The sequence below is a fragment of the Colias philodice genome, chromosome 32, assembly GCF_061535455.1.
Source record: "Colias philodice isolate Cphi_HAF_F1 chromosome 32, ilColPhil1 Martin Lab GWU primary, whole genome shotgun sequence".
Taxonomy (NCBI): domain Eukaryota; kingdom Metazoa; phylum Arthropoda; class Insecta; order Lepidoptera; family Pieridae; genus Colias; species Colias philodice.
In genome coordinates, this window is record NC_143117.1 from 1574074 (window position 1) to 1593393 (window position 19320).

Here is a 19320-nt window from a genome sequence, read left to right on the forward strand (position 1 = left end):
AAGAGGATACAAAAATAAATTCACAACACAAGAAATTCCGCGCGCAAATCATAGCGCGTGTCAATGAAATCAAGAATGTAATTTTATATCAAGCCGACGACGACGCCGAACTAAAGTACCTACAGTACCATTTACCTTCAGTGTACAATACAGTTTACAGACCTACGACGGACGAACAATAATGAGTAATAAATTGTTTACAAAAAAAAACATAGTTTCTAAGGTCATTAGTTTTATTTTATTTTATTGTTATTTTCTTTGAACGATTGGAAATGAAATTACTCAATTATTACACATAGAACTTTGATTTATTAGAATTATGCGAATTATGTATAAGATAACGAACGCGAATGCACGACATCTAGCGCGTCAATGTCTAAACATCGCCATTCGTTTAGACATTGACGCGCTAGATGTCGTGCTTTATGTCGTGTTTCGCTTGGCAAAAGTCACGCACACTACTGTAGAAGTGTCAAATTTTGCCGGTATTTCACTGTTGTTTTTCTAAGTAAATAATGTAAGTTATTGATTAAAAAGGTCGAACGCGGACACATTTTATTGTAGAGAAGTGATAAAATGATTAGTTTTAAAGAAATAGTGTCTGTGTTAAGTGTTTAGTCGTCATCAAAAATGTATGGAGGGACGGTCGGAACATCCACCTTAAACAAGAATTATTTCATATAGGTTTTCTATTCAAGAACTGCTCTTACCAATTCAAGATCCTTGGCATCTTGTGGATGTGGATAACCTGAGCATGATGGTTGATCAGTAGTATTTGATATGTCAATTAAGGCAAATTGAGATGGATGGTCTGCCTGAAAGAGATAAAAATGTTACTTATAACATTGGATATGGTCCCAAGTAATAATAAATAGATTGCTACAGAAACATGGACTCAATGTTTGGTAAATTGTAAAACTTTTAGTATTCTTTTTATTAAAAGCATTTATTGAACAAACATAGTGTATTATACTTATGGATAGTGTAGCTTTCCAACAACGAAAGAATTAAAAAAATTGGACCAGTAGTTTTGAGGTCTTTTTGTGCATACACAATCAAATCTTTCCTTTTTACAATATTAAGTATAGAAAAAGATTTTAATAATGTAGGTAATATCTTAAAAACTAAAAAAATAACTCAGTAGGTTTTAAGTACCAGTCATCACACCACTTGTCTCATGACACTCTAGGTCTCTAGAGCATATCAGTCAAAAAAGATATTGTGAAGCTTATAGCAATTAGATTAATCGGTCAACAGTAAGGGGGTACAATTTCAATTACCTTGTTTAATAAAAAGATTGATGAATTATTGACCTTTGCAAATACTGTTGGGATAGCATCATCTCTCAATCTAACGATGTTTAAAGTCTTATTAAATGCGCTCTCTTCAAATTGCAATGAGCACACATTAATGTTTTTAGTTCCTGGCCGGATATTTTCTATGCCAATCTTTTCCAACCTGCCTTTCGCCGGGATTCGTTACTTGGTAAACTAAAACGAGAAAATATACAACAATATATAACTTCGCACGTAATTATTAATAAACAAATTAATAATTTATCGATAAGGTGTTTATGCGATGATGTTCGACACTAGCACTCATGTTTATGTTATCAATGCAAATGAAATAATGAGAATATTGCGGGTTTCTACAGCTCATAATAACTAAGATGATTAAATGTAAAATGATTAAAAAATTTCTATACACTTGATAATAAATACACTTTAATATAAGCAACAATTTAACGAAATGTTAGCCACTTACCATTGAAAGGTTAGATTCGGCCTGTTTTTGCTTTGGCATAGGCCACAACCTACTAAAGAACACTTCATGGTAGGTACCTATTCTTATTTTCAATTATACTTATTACACTCGCATATGGTCGAAAAACACTGGAAAATCATAAAAAATTCACAATGACATCTTTCCACAAGTAAACAAAACCGTAAAATAAGATGGCGTCCGTGGCAGCAAACTAGGTACATCGATGCCAATGAAGAGGGCGCTAATAAAAAGAGTGTAGATGCTTTTTCTAAGGTAAAACCACTGTTGTGAGAAAGAGATGGGTATATCATAATTATTTCCGCGTCAAATTGAACAATTACGGCAGTTCCATAGGATTCTTTGTTCTGAGTCATCGACGGCCAACTCGAAGCGAACGGGTAGTAGTTCATTTTGTTGATAATCGTGTGAAGTTTCTAGTTCTCGTGAAAGTGTGGTGAAAGTGCGTTGAATCGAGCCCTACGTTCAGGCTTTCAAAACTTTCTACTGAAAATTATGTGCACGGACAGTTTTGTTTTAGGTATAAAATGTAATATTACAATATGTGAAAGCATTTAAAAAATAAAGGACTAATTTCTTTTATTGTCGTTTTCTTCATTATCCTTAGTAAGTTCCTTCAATATGTTTTAAGAAATTTGACTGAATTATATTTAGCACTTCCAAATATCTCATTTTTAAAGACTCCGTATTATTCATATAATGAAACTTATATAAATACTAATTATAAGCTAATTATCATGTACTTAATTATTACAACTGAAAAGTTTTTTTTTTTTTTTTTAAATCACCTAAATCTTTAAAAACCATCCATTTTGTAATCATTTAGATCTTTAGTTTTATTTCTAAAATTTTGAAAATAAATGATATTATATCAATTGTAGATATTCTCTGAAACAATATCGCTCTCCTATTTCAATAACGATGCAAATATATATGAGCATTTATTCCAGGCACATCTTATTTTGAAGTTTGATTTCAATTTTCAACTATCAAGCAAAAAATATATTGCCTGAAATGATTGTTCAAATTAAATTGCGTCGTTATCTTGTCGTTATTGATAGAAGAGTAGTGCTAAAAAAATATACTTCGTATATGAGCGTATATATATGTAGGTATATAGAATTAGTTCTAACCCCAAAATCCAGAGGGCGCATTGTCGCCCGTCAAAGTTTTTTTTTTTTTTTTTTTCTTATATATGGCAATAAGACTGAACTATTTGCCAGTGTCAAGTTTTAAAAGGTAGGGAAACATAAATTTCTATACATTTTTACAGACTTACGCACGCGTATAATCAGAGAAGCAGCAATATAATATTATACAACATTTACACACAGATATTTACAACACTAATCTACATATGTAAATAAAAAATTATAGGTAATCAAAAACTAGCACAACTTCTATAAAAAGGACATACATTTATATGTGTAAGGTTTTCTAATTATTATTATTATTTTATCAACTATAGATTATTTATAATTTCATATTTTTATAATTCAATATTAATTGTTTAATCAACTGGCAACACTAATGGCCGCTTGGTGGCGCGCGGCATTCAAAACGACAGTTGAGACTTAGCGCTCGAGGTGTTCGGTTGTACTTAAGTTTTGTTACCGACATTTTCAAGAAATATAGTCTTTGAGAGTTGGAATATTGGAGTTTAATTATTACAACCCTCGACAACCAATGCAGTGTTACAAGGGGATCTTACATCTCAGAAGCGGGATAGACAATAAAAGTGTAAGTACACGCCTACAACTTAATTATGCTCTGTAAAGTCTGATTGTTAAACGTTGTAGTTGCTTTCACGAATAGAAGTTTATTATAGTGATCCGAACCTAACGTCATACCAGATGTTGAAGCCGTGTTGTAAATAGACATTGAACGCATGATATTCACTTTACGCCACTTACCTTCGAAGTTTAAGCTGATGTTATGCTTCCCGCATAACAGTAAAAGAACTATAATATAAAGATAACTCGCCAATGGTGTTGGTAAGCGCGGAACTCCAGAACGGCTGAACCGACATCCTTAATTCTTACTTTTCTTAGTTTTGTTTATTCCTCGATGTACGAGGATGGCTCTTATGGAGGAGAAGCGTGGATGTGTACCACGGGCGAAGCCGGGGCGGACCGTTAGTTTTAAATATCATTAAACTAGGAGAAGTTTAAATTGAGGGTAAAAAAAAAAAAAAAAAAAAAACCTGAATGTGGCTATTTTTATTGTTGCGTCTGGGGGTTTATAAGGGGGGTCAAAATTTCGTTATTTTCTGCGTAGCACGCCTAGTTTTCAAGGTATTACTGATTTTGTCTTTTCAATAAAAATGTTACCCGATCTTATACTAATGCACACAATTTTCCGGCTACGAGTTTCAGATGGAATCAAACGATGTTGGACGGAACGCAGGAACTCCCCGACGGAGCCGATCGCGTTCCAGGCGCAGCCCCACTCGCGGCCGTGAACGTGACTCCAGTCGCAGCCTCACTCGGGGGCGTGATCGCGATTCCAGTGGACGCAGCCGCAGCTACTGCCGCCGGCTGCAGGATCGTGAAGAGGCATTGAAGAAAGAACAGAAGCGGCTTCGCCAACTGGAGCGCGAGCTGCAACAACAACGAGACGTGGAGCAACGTCGGCAGCGCAGCGTAAGCCGCGTGCCGCTACAGAGGGTGATCCGCGAGAGCCACAGCTGCAACCGCAGCCGTAGCCGCAGCCGTGGTCACAGTGGTAGCCACGAACGCGGCCGACACAGCAGCAACAGCCACGTGCCCGTCCGAGGAGGTGCAGGAGCCTGTGCCTTCCCGATACACTATACATATACAGCGTTCATTAGCAATACAAAAAAAAATCTATTTAAAACAAGGTAATTCTATTAAACAATTTGCAAATATATAATAAATTTCTAAATAATTATTAGATTAGTTAATTAGTAAATTAGTATTATTTCATTTAAAAAAAAAAAATGTAAAATCTGTATGTAGGTAGTATAAAATAAATAAAATCATGTCTTAAATAAATTCCAATGTCGATAATCGTCGTAAATAAATGGATTTGTTTAGATTAGATTATTAATGATATTTCAATTTACAGTGGGTCAGATTATTTTATTTTCATAAAAAAAAAATAAAAAAAAAAAAATAATAAAACCATAGTTTCATATAATTTTAGAGTATTTACTTTGTACGAGTAGAAATTAGTAAGTACTGAACATTCAAGTGATAGCAGCCATTCTTTTAATTTGTATTTTATTTTGTGATTGGTAAGAGCAAATGCGTTATTGTAGTTTAAACTAAAGCGATTATAAAGGATGGGTACTAAGTAATGAAACTGCCTTTGGGCAAAACGAGTTTTAATGTAAGGTGCTGGTAAACGATATATTCTTTTCGTGATCAAAGATTTATTATTCGCAATTTCGAATCGGTGATAACCTTTATTTGTAGGACAAAATCTAAATCTAAAGTACATTAGCCCTGTTAAATAGGCATCTGGGTGACGTTGGCGGAAGCGCCAACTAGGGACCTGTGTAAGGCCTGTTGTAAATAGGCATCTGGGTGACGTTGGCGGAAGCGCCAACTAGGGACCTGTGTAAGGCCTGTTGTAAGTAGGTATCTGGGTGACGTCGGTGGGCCCACCGACTAGGGACCTGTGTAAAGCCTACTGAATAGGTATCTGGGTTGACCTTTGTAGACCAATGTAAAGCCTGTGGCACATCCCAAGGGCTCTGTATGGTGACTAGTACTCTGAGGGCACGTTCTACTTGTAACATATAAATTTTAGCGGCTTCCCCCCCAATTGACAATACAGTATGAGATAAGACATTCGCCCAAAGTTTTATAGGTCTTAATAATTAAGTCCTGGTTGGCAATATCTCTCAAGGTTTTGAAAATTACTTTCAGTTGTCTAAGTCTGCTCACCGTACTAGTAATTTGTTCTTTCCAGTTGAGGTTTTCATCAATCCAGATACCCAGGTATTTTATTTTGGGTGTCCTGTTCAGAGTTGGGCAAGAGCATAAACTTGTTATGTTGTTGCGGTTACAGGGAAAGATGTGTAATTTAATATTTATGTTCTCTTTTGGCTGCATAGATGAAGTTTTAATGAAGCAAATGTATTTCTTTTCGGTATTCAAGGTCAATAGACTGTTTCAAACCATTTGCTAATTATACGCCCTTTAGTCCCTTTTCAGCTTTGTCAATGGCTTTCACCCACGTCTTTGCACTAAGTAGAACCACAGTATCATCAGCAAACATAGTAGCTTGTCCACATCCAATATCAAGGTTACATAAGCCGTTGACATAAATCAAGAACAGAGTAGGTCCTAAGGTACTGCCCTGCGGTACTCCGTATGTACACTTATACTCTGAACTAAGATTGCCGTCAACTCCTACTCGTTGGGTTCTATCGCTAAGATAGCTTTGGAACCAGTCTTTGGCAATACATCTAACGCCTGCATCTTCCAGCCTACTTAACAGGATAGGTATGGAAACAGTGTCAAAGGCTTTTTGTAAATCAAGAAAGACCCCCATGCAATTCATGTTAGAGTCAAGATACGATGTGACCAGAGATGTTAAACGCAAGGTAGCGCCCTCGGTGGATAGGGCACTTCTGAAACCAAATTGATTAGGATTAAGTAATCTAAATGATTCCAGGTAGTTCATGAGTCTTTTATTGACACATTTTTCTAAAATCTTGGATGGAGTACTAAGCAGTGATATAGGTCTATAGTTTGAAGGAGACGTTTTATCGCCAGTTTTGTATATTGGACAGTCTATAGCTTTTTGAATAGATCAGGAAATATACCGCTAGTGAGACTTAAATCACACAAATGGGCTATTGGTTCTGATAGGATATCTTTGCAAATCTGGATTATGGGAGTGGGTATTGTCATGTCCAGAAGAGTTGGTGTTTTTGAGACCAGTGATAATAGCATATGTCTCATATTTATCAGCAGGTGTAAATGCAATGAGTTAGCCGGACAATTCCTGTCACTGGCTAGGGTTGCTAGTTCGAGTTCTGATTGGTTTAACTTATTTAGAGTTTCATTGGCTAAGGCTGATCCGATTGAGACAAAGTACTTATTTACAGCATTTAGAGATTTAGTAGGGCATGAGTCTATTCTTAGTAAATCTGTACATTTGTTAGTAGTTTTCGTGATATGACATGCTTCTTTAATAATGTTCCAAGTTTCTTTTATTTTGCCAGTCAGTTTCACTAATAACGCTAGAAATAATTTGTTTGTCGAATATTGTTTTATATTTATCTAGTTTATGTGTGTTGAATTTAAATTTGTTAAAAGCTAGTAAGATAGGGGAGTGGTCAGTTAATGCATCAAATATATATGTTAGGCAATATTTTTTTTGATTTGACCATAAAATGGTCGATACATGTTCGTAGTCTAGTAGGTTTATCAATAGCTTGTCGGAAACCGTGATAACACAGTATGTTTAGGCACTCATTAGGTTTGATAAGTTAGATGGCAAAATATCTAGATTTATATAACCAGTGAACATAACATTATCAGAGTTAATTGAGGATAAGAGATTACTGATTGAATTAATGTATTTGGTAGGGTTCGAAAAAGATGGAGGTCTATATGAGCACACAATGGTGGTGTTATTCGTTATCTTTAAGAGCAGGCAGTTACCATCGTCTATTAATGGTTTAAATTCTAAATCTTTTTAATATAAGCAATGACACCATCATTTTGATTATAAGTTTTCAGTGTATGAATTGAGTGGTATTTGTCTATGGAGGGTATTAAGCTATCCTGATTAGTCCAACATTCTGTGAGGATGACTATATCTATGTCAACCCCCAAACTCTCCATAAATACAACCAGCGAATCGAAATTTCGATGAACGCTTCTTATATTAACAGTTAGAATTAGGAATTGATCTTCTTTTATTTGCGTTTTCTTATGACCCTCAAATTCTAATAAATTACAAGAAACACATTTTATTGCGCAGGAAGAATCAAGGTCTTGAATTAAATTGGAGTTGAGGTTATCGAATGTTGATAATTTTTGAGAAAAAAGTCAAATAAAAATATTACACATATTATGTTATGTTGAATAAACGAACGACATGGTTTATTTTTAATGAATATATAATAGATTTTATGTTGCCAATAGTGGTAATAATTGTGTGTAAGTTGTGGGTCATAATTCTCCAATGTAGTAGAAAGTGTACTATATAGGTTGATGTGTTAGGGTTAGTAAAATTTATTGGATCACTAATAATTAAAGTATAATCTAGTCACAATGATTGTTTAAGAGAGAGTAGTTGATGCTCATTTTTAATGAGAGCTTGTTTAGCGTTATCTTCCTTCCTTAAAAAAACTCTCCCGTTTGATGTCCAACAATATTTGTAATGATATTCTGTAGCAAATGTCCGCGTAAGATAGAAAAGTTTATTCGTTTTTGCTGTGAGACTTTCAGCTATATAGATGGAACATGCCATTTCAATATGGCTGGTGTTAAATTTAATGAGGAAGTTGCTTTGCTGTGTTTTATTGTTTAGAAATAGGATAGTAGGATATTGTGATTATGTCCTGTCTAGCTGTTGTTAAATCCATGTTCATTTCGAGTTTGCTCTATATGTGTAACGTATAAATGTTTCCGAAAGATAATTTTATGATTATAAAGTTAGTTATAGATGGTTACAAGGTTTCGAGTATAGTAATAAGTGGTTACAAGGTTACAAGGTTACAAGGTTACAAGGTTACAAGGTTACAAGGTTACAAGGTTACAAGGTTACAAGGTTACAAGGTTACAAGGTTACAAGGTTACAAGGTTACAAGGTTACAAGGTTACAAGGTTACAAGGTTACAAGGCTACAAGGATAACTATAAGTGTTTATAAGGTTCTATGGATAGTAAAGTCATAAGTGATTATTTGGTTACAAAGATAAAAACGAACTTTTGTAAAATTATTATTAACTCATTTACATGTATTGTGTCTCTTGCTAATTTGTTAATGATGAATAAATTTTAATTAACGGTTATAGCGTGTATCATAAAAGTGAATATTGTATATTATATTATTAGTCTTTGGCATATTATGATAATATTATGTAGTTAGATATAAGTTACATATTATGTAATATTGACATGATTTTAAAAGAGCAACTATGGAGTTTCTTGCCGATTCTTCTCCATAGATACTGCCTTCCGAATCGGTGGTAAATGTTAAAAATACTTAACTATGTAATGACGACTCGAAAGTGCTACTAAATAGTAGTCCAATTGAATGTTTGAGTTTGAGTCAAATGCCTCGTTCTGCCAAGTGTAAAGTTTTATATGGTTCCACCTGGTGCATGCATGAGGACATGCATGTCATCAGGATGGTCGAGTGTAAGGTTTTCTAATTATTATTATTATTTTATCAACTATAGATTATTTATAATTTCATATTTTTATAATTCAATATTAATTGTTTAATCAACTGGCAACACTAATGGCCGCTTGGTGGCGCGCGGCATTCAAAACGACAGTTGAGACTTAGCGCTCGAGGTGTTCGGTTGTACTTAAGTTTTGTTACCGACATTTTCAAGAAATATAGTCTTTGAGAGTTGGAATATTGGAGTTTAATTATTACAACCCTCGACAACCAATGCAGTGTTACAAGGGGATCTTACATATGTATACATTTATATAATTATTTATAGATATTTAGACGAGATAAGAATTATATATATATAGTTCCGACAATATTGTAACTTTTGTCGATCTGTTGAAAAAAAAATGTAGTTTTTTTAAAAATAAGAGTATTTTAACTAAAACAACAACACCGCCGTATCCGTCAGTTCTATCATCCCTCAAACAAATGTCAAGGTAACCAGGGAATAGGGATACGAAATTACGAAAATTTAAATATGGTTTTAACTGTGGTTTTAACCAAGTCTCGTTTAGTGAGATTACTATTGGATTATATTTAGGTATTAATGATATGGAACAACTCTGATTTTTTAGGAAGAATGCTCCTGCAATTCCAGTGTATTATGTTCGAAGCCATTGTTATGAATTGTGTTACTAATCATTTTATTAAGTAATGCAACGTTGGACGGTCTTAATGTTTTACTCTGTTTTAATAAATTTATTAATGCAACTATAATTTCCATTAATTCACAATTTTGTGTATCACTAGACTGAGATTTGTAGGTATGCACAACCATTGTCAGGTGTAGGCATTTGGCACTCTTTAATAATCTCTCACGCGTCCTACTATAACATACTGATTTAGTTACGAGCAAATAATGTACGTAGGACGCGTGAAGCTTTAAGCAAAGCCTCATGAGCAGCTCTATCATAGCCTTGACTACTTTTAGGAGGAGAGCGTTGTTTTTTAAAAACAGTCTTTTTATAAGAGGTATTTAAATTATTAGCATTCTGTAATGGATGTTTTGGTGAGACTTGCAATGTTGAAGTGGTGAGCACTTCAGCATAAGGTTTTTTTGATTGTGGGTGTAATTTCAGTGCCTCTCCATATGACAAGTTCTTTTGAGCCATAGTATGTTTAATTTGTTTTTGGCGATTATATTCAGGACAGTTTTTATTATTTGCAAAATGGAAACCAGAGCACATTATACACGATGCACCATCCTCTTCAACAGAGTAAGTTTCACCACTATGATCCTGCCCACATTTGTAGCAACGGGGCTTGGATCTACAAATCGATTTTGTGTGACCATACCTTTTTTTTTTTTTTTTTTTTTTTTTTTTTTTTTTTTTTTTTTATAGTGGGGAAATCTTCGAAAGATACCCACGGCCCCCGGGGATGGAGCCAAGGGTTATGTCGGATTCTTACCGACTAAAACCCCACTGTGTTCCGTCGAGCCGCGCAGTTAGCCGGGGCCGCGGGTACTCTTAGAAATCGTCCACGACCCTGGCAGCGGACGCCCGGTTACGGGCCCACCTCCGTTACCACCTACGGCTGCGCGCGTGCGCGCCTCCTCCTTCCTCTGCGAGGCGGCATGAGCGGAACACGTCTCATGTCACCTCACTGCCCCGGACGATGGAGCATGTCCCCGGTCCATCGTCCAGAGCCCTTCGCTAGGGAGGCAGGTCGCGATCGCTAGCGACCGCGACTCGGCGTCGGCGCCTAAAGGGTCGCCGGCGCCGCATCGGGTCCGCGAGAGGGTTCCCCTCACGAACCCGCTCCGCCTCCTCTTTTCGCACCATCACCTCCTCACAGAAGGCGACCACCGCACGCCAGGACCTGGAGCCTCCAACCATGGCGCGAACCAAGGACGGGAGCGAGAGATCCGGCCCCACAGCAGCGACCAGTCGCTGTCTAGCCACGGACCACGCAGGACACACACTCAGCGTGTGGTCCGCTGTATCCTCCTCGCTTGGGCACCAATGGCAGGCCATGGTTGGCTCCCGGATCGCGACTCGACACAGGTATCGTCCGAAACACCCGTGTCCAGACAGTACCTGTGTCAAGCGGAACGTGAGAGCCCCATGTCGTCTGCTGCACCATTCTAAAAGGACCGGCCGGATGGCCTCCACCGTCCTTACACCTGCAGTTGGGTTCTCGAGACGCCGCACCCATTCCTCCATCAGACGCTCGCGAGCCGAAGCCCTCCAGCGCGAGACTTCTTCGGGGTTTGGTTCCAGCCCCGAAGACCTGGACCCAGCAATTCGTCGGTACACGTCCGCGAGTACAGCAGCGTCAAGTTCCCAAGGGGGGGTTCCGGCTAGTACGCAGGCTGCTTCAAAAGAGACAGTCCGATATGCCCGCGATATTCTTAGCGCCATGACCCGTTGCGGACGACGCAGAAGGGGTCTAGTCCGGGCGCTAAGAGAATCAGCCCAGATGGGCGCTCCGTACAGGGCCATTGAGCGGATGGCACCGGTGTAAAGCCGGCGACAGCTATCTCCAGGCCCCCGAAGATTGGGGAGCAAGCTTCCCAGTGCCCCGGCCGCTCCGGTGAGCCGGGGGGCGAGGCGACGGAAGTGCTCCGCAAAAGACCAACGACCGTCTAAGAAAATTCCCAGATAGCGCATTGTCTGACTGATCTCTATGGACACGCCCCCCACCTGTACACAGGAACCAGCCCCTGGTGCCCTACGGGGGCCATGGAAGCACAGCGCCTCCGTCTTTTCCAAGGCCACTTTCAGACCTAGCCGGCGGATACGATTCACAACTAGATCAACGCCAGCTGTCGCCAATTGGGCTGCCTCACTTAGACAGTTTCCACGAGCAGTCACCAACGTGTCGTCAGCGTAACATAACACACCGACCCCTGGGAGATGCTCACCACGCAGAACCCAGTCATAGCCGATGTTCCACAGGAGCGGTCCTAGCACCGAACCCTGTGGAACACCGCACGACATAGGCCTCTGCCTCCACCCATCCCGAGAGAGGTACGATACGGACCTATCTGACAAGTATGATTGTATCATCCGTAGTAAATATGTGGGCACGCGATGGTAGCGGAGTGCCTCCAGAATGCACGTCCAGGGCAAGGTATTAAAAGCATTGGCGATATCCAAAGATACCGCCAAAAGTACTCCGCCTCTGGAGACCACATCCACTGCAACGGTCTTCAAACATAAGATTGCGTCTAGGGTAGATCGCTTCCGCCGAAAGCCATACTGGCAGTTGCTGAGGTTCGGCCCGACTCTTTCAAGATGGTCAACGAGGCGCGCCGCCAGAATACGCTCAAGGAGCTTTCCCACCTCATCTAGTAACACCACCGGCCTATAAGCCGACGGCGAACCCCCTGGGCGGCCTGGCTTTTTGATCAATACCAAGTTACCAGATTTCCATCTTCCAGGAAACTGGGCTTGTTGTACGCACGCTGAAAACAGGCGCTCGACTCTAGAGCCAAGAGCCGGTAGCGCAAGTGCCCAAGCTCGACTAGGTATACCATCAGGACCAGGCGAAACCTTCTTTCTCTTAAGCCTGTCTGCAGCCGATTCCAGCTCTTCTCTCGTGACCGAAGGAACAACGGCGTCATCTGACTCTTCCTGTGGCGCAACATTCCTCGACGCCATCGATGGCGGAGGATGTCTCTCCCGGTCCGGAAACAACGACGCCACTACTCGGTCCAGAAATTGGGGCTCAAGTGACTGGGTCAGGGGCGGGGCACGTGGGCGGATCTTTTGCCTCACCCATTGATACGGCCGGCCCCAGGCGTCCCGATCCAGGCCACTTATCATCTCCTCCCAAGCTTCCGCCTTAGATCGGCTAATGGCCTCCTGTAGAGCAACAACGCAGCTCCTGTAGGCAGCATACAACTGCGCTTCCTCTGCGTCAGTGTGTCTCCTCCTTCGACACCTGGTGTACGCCCGCCTCGCAGCTACGCAGAAAGAGCGCAACTGGGAAATTTCGGCGGACCACCAGTAAACTTGCCGCTTGGGTGGTATCCTTCCAACACGGGGCATGGCCGCGTCGCAAACTTGCGTCATGGCATCAGCGAGCCACGCCGCCTCCACCTCAACAGCCACAGTTCCCTCCGGCACAGGAAGCCAGGACTGCACGATAGCGGCTTCAACCAGCAGCTCCTTATCTAGGCGGCTCAACGCCCAGCGCGGTCGCCGTCCCTCACTTGGAGTCACTCGACCGGGAATCTCCCGTGAGGCGACGCCGAAACGGATATACCTGTGGTCCGACAACGTTTCAACGTCCTCCAGAACTCTCCAGTCTCGCACACGGTGGGCAAGAGACGGGCTCGCAAACGTCAGATCAACGATGGAGCCGCCCCTCTGCCGCACGCATGTGAGTACAGACCCTTGATTAAGAAGGGACAATCCGGAAGAAGCCGCCCAATCCTCGAGCACCACACCACGCGCATCGGTCATGGGAGATCCCCACGCTACGGATTTGGCGTTAAAGTCTCCGGCCAATAGCACTGGTTGGGGATGTGCGAGATCAAGCACCTGTTTCACCTCGTCTAGGAATTGCTCAAACTCAGAGAGGCGGCGGTTGGGTGAAAAATATACTCCCACAACAATGCCAGAACCAAACGAAGCCGCCACACAGCCACTTCGCCTCGCTATCCTCTCGAGCTCCACTCCACCCCGCGCCATCAGCATGACTACGCCGTCTAGATCTCCTGCACAGTTGCTCCGTGAGGGCACAGTGTACGGCTCTGAAATCACTGCCATATCAATAGCCCACTCTGCCATGCTCTGGTACAGGAGATCCTGCGCCCTGGCACAGTGGTTGAGGTTCACCTGGATCATTTGAAGTGAAGACATTATTATGTCTCCATAGCCGCTGCCTCAACAGTCGGCGCCTCAGTGGGTGCCGGAGCAGCGAGTGAGGGGGCCTCCGAGCCATCACTCGCCTGCTTTCCTTTCTTAGCCTTAGTTTTACAGGCTTTGCTCCCAAGCCGGTGATCCGCCGGACGGTTTGCCTCCGCACAAAGAACACAACGTGCGGCCGTGGCAGTGCACTGGCCAGCTTTGTGTCCGATATCCCCACAACGATAGCAGATAGTGCTGCGGTCCACTGCAGAAGAGCATAGGGCCTTGACATGCCCCACTTCCAGACATCTGAAGCAGCGCAGGGGCTTCGGATCATTCAAACGCACCATGGCCGAGGTCCATCCAACTTGAATGCGGCCCGCTTTTGAAAGCTTTTTTGCAGCTGCCACCGGGCAGCTGATCCAGGCCGTAACAATGCCCCTAGGTCCAGATCGCAAGCCTGTGCACTTAACTTGCTCTGCGGAGCATTCCCCGACCCGACACACGGCCTCTGCAACCTCGTCCGCTGAAGTTGAGTCGTCGAGCCCAGTAATACGCAGCTCTTCGCTCTTCACTGGCCTGGACACCTTAACCACTTCGCTGTCTAATACCTCCCTCAGTTTGACCGCCAGCACATCGGCCTGCTCCGAGCTAGCGGCGCCGGGAACCTCTAAAATGCGAGCACCAGTGGCGGATCGCTTAAAGCGAACCGCACTTATGCCGATTTCGGCTAGGTCAATTTTGGCTTTGGCCTCCTTCAGCACCGAGGCAAAGCTAATACCGCGGTCCTCAGCACCCGGCTGGATTGCAATCACCACCGCCGACGTAGAGGGAACCCGGAGCTTCCTAACCTTCCGGGTTTGCTGGCCGTTTCGCTTCTTTTTTTTCCTATTGCGCTTCCCTACAACGGTCCAACCCTCTTCAGACCGTTGCTGTGAGGTGGTAACATCGGAAGGCGCATTTGCACCCGCTTCTTTATCTCTACGATTTTTCTTCTTTCCACCCTTTTTCTTTGACCCACCCTGCGAGGGTAGTGCACCCGTAGTTGACTGGTTTTCGGCTGCTCTAGGCACAGGCTCGGTCCTTACAGGAGCTGTTCTGCTTCTCGAAGCGGGTATTCTGGCTGCAGGAAGTGGAGGGAAGCTCTCAGCCAGTGCAGGGCCTTTTTCCCGCTCTAGTGCTCTTCGGTCCGCTGCTAGCGGAGGTCGGAGACGCTTTTCCGGGAGCAGCCGGTCGCTGATATCTTCTAGCCTGGCGCTCACCATTTCACCAACCTGGCGCATTATTTCTTTTATCAGGTCGGCGTTTCCTCCACTGGGACCTGCGGTTTGGGCCGCTTTTAGCTCGGCTACTTCTTTGCGCAGGCCGTCCAACTCTGTCTGCAACCGGTCGTTCGCAGCTTGAAGGCGGCGGGTTTCTTCTGTCATTGTGCGCTCCTGCAAAAGTCCGGCCGCCTCGCGGATCACATCTGAGGCCTCCTTAAGATCCCGCACGAAGACACCTTTCAAATTGCGGGATTTCGTCCGGACCTCGTTTATAGATGCCAGCCCGGCTTCAATGCGACGGCCTAGAGCAGCCGCCGTTTCTGTGCCATTTAGTGGGGCAAAAACACCAGGAGCTGGTGGTGGAGGGAGGGGAGTAGAGGTCCGCGCCTCTTCCGACCGGGGCGGGACATTTGACCGCTCCAAGTCACTCCTATCGCTTTCTAACTCCCTCCGCTGGGCCCGCAAATATGCCTGCCTCGTAACACTCGCCTGTGTTGAGGTGGCTGGGCGCCCTTTACCCCTTTTCGCGCGATGCGCTCTACGCACTCCTTCTTCATCCGTAGAAAAGGCCGAGCAGCTTGCGTCAGGAGACCGCCTTCGCTTCGCCCAAAGTCGGTCTTCCTCGTATGAAACAGAACGCAGCGTGGCCACGCTGTTCATTGAGCCTGCGCTTGCCAACCCACGGTCCGAAATGATCGAGCCGTCTAGCCCAGCTCCACCGAGGGCACCTCTGTCAGAGGAGGAACCCCCTCTGACCGGCACCCTGCTGCCTCTTCTATTACTCTTTTTGCCGCGCGCTCTAGCAGCACGCGTTTCTGTACCTCTTGGTTCATCACCATAAATAAAATCAGTATCCGTTATCACGCCAAGGTCGTCGGGTCCAGTAGTATTTGGCAGTGAGGAGGCCTGGGAACCCACCTCCTCAGTGTCGGAATCTCTATGCAAGTTTTTGCCCCCCCCAGAATACGTGGGGCAGCCTGAGTTGGACTCAGGGAGGGATTCTCCACCCTTGGTGGTACCCTCCTGGGGTAGTTTATTTTGAAAACTTGCCTCCATCATCACCTCCTCCTCCTCCAGTTTGCAGCACGCCTGCCGGGTTAAACCCGCCAGCCGCTACCCAGGGCTGGGCCCTTTCGGCTCAGTGGCCTCATCGGCCCCAACCCCAGTACTAGGTGATGCTGCGCACATACCATCACCTAGGAGTATTATTTAGCAGCCCTCCGGCCACCTGGTTTTGGTCCGCGCCGGCTGAGCAGCCGGTACCCCCCATATCTGGGGGGCCTGCCCCTATCCGCCACCTGGGGACGCGCCCGATGGGAGACCAGAAACTCCACACGGGTGTGTGACCATACCTACAGCAATTATAACATTGAATGGTTGGAAATATGTATAGCTCCACAGGTAAGGAATTAAAGCATATGAATATTCTAGATGGTAGTGTTTGCCCATCAAAAGTTAATATAACGGACTGTGAAGGCTTCCATGTAACTGCACCATCAACAGTAACTTTATAATTGATTCTGCGCACTTTAATTATAGAGCCACATCCATTAGGAACAACTATATTATCTTTAATTTCTTCAGGAGACCATTCTGATGGAATGCCTCTTACTAGCCCTATCCTAGAAACATGAAAGCTTGGGATTTTTGCTCGTAAATTAAATGTCTCTAAGGATTTATTATTAATGAATGAATTAGCATCTTGTGCAGTTGAAAAAGCGACAACACATCTATTTCTGCCTATTCTTTTGACACTGCCTGCTACAATATTTTTAAAACAATTATTTTTCAAAAAATTTCCAAATGTTATAGGATGTAAAACGGAACCATCACCAGGAGATGATTCTATTCTTTGGACATGAACAATAAATGGGAAAGCATCCTGTTCAGTGTATAAACTGATTAAAGAATTAGATTGCAAACCAACTGAAATATTTTCCTTAACCGATACAGAGTTTGTATTAGAATTGACACTTTGGCGACCACTCTCTGAATTTTCTAGGCTATTTGTATTAAAATTTTTCCCGCGCTTCCTTTTGAATGATATATAGATATAATATACATATACAGTTAACTAATTATAATACTAACATAGTTTTAAGGTACACACTAACAATTATAAGGATGAATAGATTATTCAGATAGAAATAAACGAAAATAAATAAATAGTTCCCGTTCCCGTGGGATTTACGGGATATAACCTATCCTATTTGTTAATCCAAGTTACCTTCGATTCAGTACCTAGTATTTGCGTGAAAATGTAACAAACATATTCACATACATACATGCTCATACATCCATCCTCACAAATTTTCGCATTAATTATAATATTATAGTAACTAGGATAGGATAGGATAGGATAGGATTTTGATCATTTTTTTCTCTACGTTACATTAAGTAAATATAAATATATATGTATTCTGTGCGGTGAAACTTTGTTTTGTTCTGTAGGCAGGTATGTTATAACTATGGAAGCTTCAAAATAATTAAAAAAACAATCTTTCTACTATTTTAACCTCTATTAACGTGAAAGCTTATACGATCTATGAAATTATACCTATTTGTTATTCTTTCACGCAAAAACAGCTGATCGGATTATCATGAAGTTTTGGTAAGTATATAATAATATGTAGTATTTAATAAACTACTTATATGCTTTTAAAAATATACGTGTTTATGAAAAAGTAAATCCTAGCCTATATATTAATTAACACATTACAAAAGTTCAATTTAAATCAATCGAATGTGACCGGTATTAAACATAATATTATTATGAAGAAGATACCTAACCACCTTTTTTTTTTTTTTTATAGTGGGGAAATCTTCTTAGATACCCCCGGCTCCCGGGGATGGAGCCGTGGTTATGTCGGATTTCTACCGACTAAAACCCCACTCTGTTCCATCGCGCTGCTTTGGACGGAACTGCGGGAACGGTTACGACTCTACCGCGTGTCCCGCCCAGCAGATGCCCGTTTCCAGGCCCACCACTAGAACCCCCCTCGCTGGTGGCTGCTGGAACGAAGGCTTACGCCACCAACGCGCAGACAATGGATCTTTCCCCGCTCCATCATCCGCGTTCCCCCGAACCCCCGACCCTAACACCGTCCGGCCGGAGGGTGCACGCCGGAAGGTCCTCCGATGTGTGAAATACACGTCGGGAGACCCTCCGGCGCACTTTTATAGAGATTACCTCGCAGCCCCCACCTCACCAGAGGTGGCGGCCCTCGGTCCGGCCCCACGGACCGGATTACGAGTTGGCAGACGGCCGTATTACAGCGGCCGCCGCCCCACACCTCTGCAGGAGTCTCCGCGCGTCATCACAATGACGCGTCGGGATCCCGCCCTCCGCTGCACGGCGTGGCTTGCTAAACCAGCTAGCCCGCCGCGCCGCGACCTCTGGCCGCCATCCACCGCCGCATAAAAGCCGGCTCCTCTCTGGCCCACAAATAGGACCTCTGCCGTCGGGTCAGTCGAGGCTTTCCAACCCCAACTGCCGTTCAGCGCCACCTTTGCCTAGCGGACACGGGGTCCGCCAAGCCACGACCTCTGGCCGCCATCCCACGCCGCACACAGCGGCCGCTGGGCCACACCTAGCCCCGGCCGTCGGGCCGGTTGAATCTCCCCGACTCTAAACCAGCCGTTCAGCCCCTCGCTGGTCCAATTTCGCTTCACTCAGAGGGCCATAACTCTGAGCTACTGAGCCCCTCCGCCGCGACAAGGCCTGGACCGTTGGGGGGAGATACCTAACCACCTAAGCAATTTTGATTATGACCATTTCTGACTGAAACGAAAGTTTATGTAAATTAGAATATTGTAGCCATATATCTGTTAGTGTTTTAATAAGTAGACAATTTTGTATTGACTTGTTATTTTTGTAAGAACACCGGTCTTCAATACATTTAAATACATACTTCCTATTAATTTAAAACCTCTATAAACGTGAAATCTGAAATTATTATATTTGTTATTCTTTTACACAAAAACAGCTGATCGGATCATCGTGAAGACTAATAATTGGCAAACTGTATATAATATTATGTAGTATTTAATAAACTATAATATTATGCTTTTAAAAATATACGTGTT

General features: G+C 42.9%; 2 protein-coding genes and 1 long non-coding RNA gene across 3 annotated transcripts; 1 reads left to right on the plus strand and 2 right to left on the minus strand.

Annotated features, from left to right (window-relative positions):
* Window positions 1-616: 616 nt before the first annotated feature.
* On the minus strand, window positions 617-2077 carry LOC149474931 (uncharacterized). Its single transcript, XR_016318164.1, has 3 exons — window positions 1765-2077; window positions 1281-1490; window positions 617-815 (listed from the first exon to the last, which is right to left on the minus strand). It is a non-coding gene; the product is annotated as an uncharacterized LOC149474931 (long non-coding RNA).
* Window positions 2078-3218: 1141 nt separating this feature from the next.
* On the plus strand, window positions 3219-9394 carry LOC149474932 (uncharacterized). Its single transcript, XM_089714021.1, has 2 exons — window positions 3219-3522; window positions 4158-9394. The coding sequence occupies exons 1-2, from the start codon at window positions 3469-3471 to the stop codon at window positions 4644-4646; spliced, it is 543 nt and encodes a 180-aa protein (XP_089570147.1). The 5' UTR covers window positions 3219-3468; the 3' UTR covers window positions 4647-9394.
* A 618-nt stretch (window positions 9395-10012) lies between these two features.
* LOC149474933 (uncharacterized) lies at window positions 10013-18791 on the minus strand. Its single transcript, XM_089714024.1, has 3 exons — window positions 18742-18791; window positions 16587-17267; window positions 10013-10466 (listed from the first exon to the last, which is right to left on the minus strand). Exons 1-3 carry the CDS (start codon window positions 18789-18791, stop codon window positions 10013-10015), a joined length of 1185 nt encoding a protein of 394 aa, XP_089570150.1.
* Between the last annotated feature and the right edge of the window lie 529 nt (window positions 18792-19320).

Excerpts from the sequence above, each read along its gene's own strand:
- LOC149474932 (XM_089714021.1), top strand. The coding sequence starts at position 3,469 with ATGCAGTGTTACAAGGGGATCTTACATCTCAGAAGCGGGATAGACAAT. Across the intron at positions 3,523-4,157 it reads GCGGGATAGACAATAAAAGT|ATGGAATCAAACGATGTTGG; the intron begins GTAAGTACACGC and ends TACGAGTTTCAG.
- LOC149474933 (XM_089714024.1), bottom strand. The coding sequence starts at position 18,791 with ATGGCGGCCAGAGGTCGTGGCTTGGCGGACCCCGTGTCCGCTAGGCAA. Across the intron at positions 17,268-18,741 it reads CCCGTGTCCGCTAGGCAAAG|GAAGCGCGGGAAAAATTTTA; the intron begins GTGGCGCTGAAC and ends ATCATTCAAAAG. Across the intron at positions 10,467-16,586 it reads CAATGTTATAATTGCTGTAG|GTATGGTCACACAAAATCGA; the intron begins GTATGGTCACAC and ends AAAAAAAAAAAG.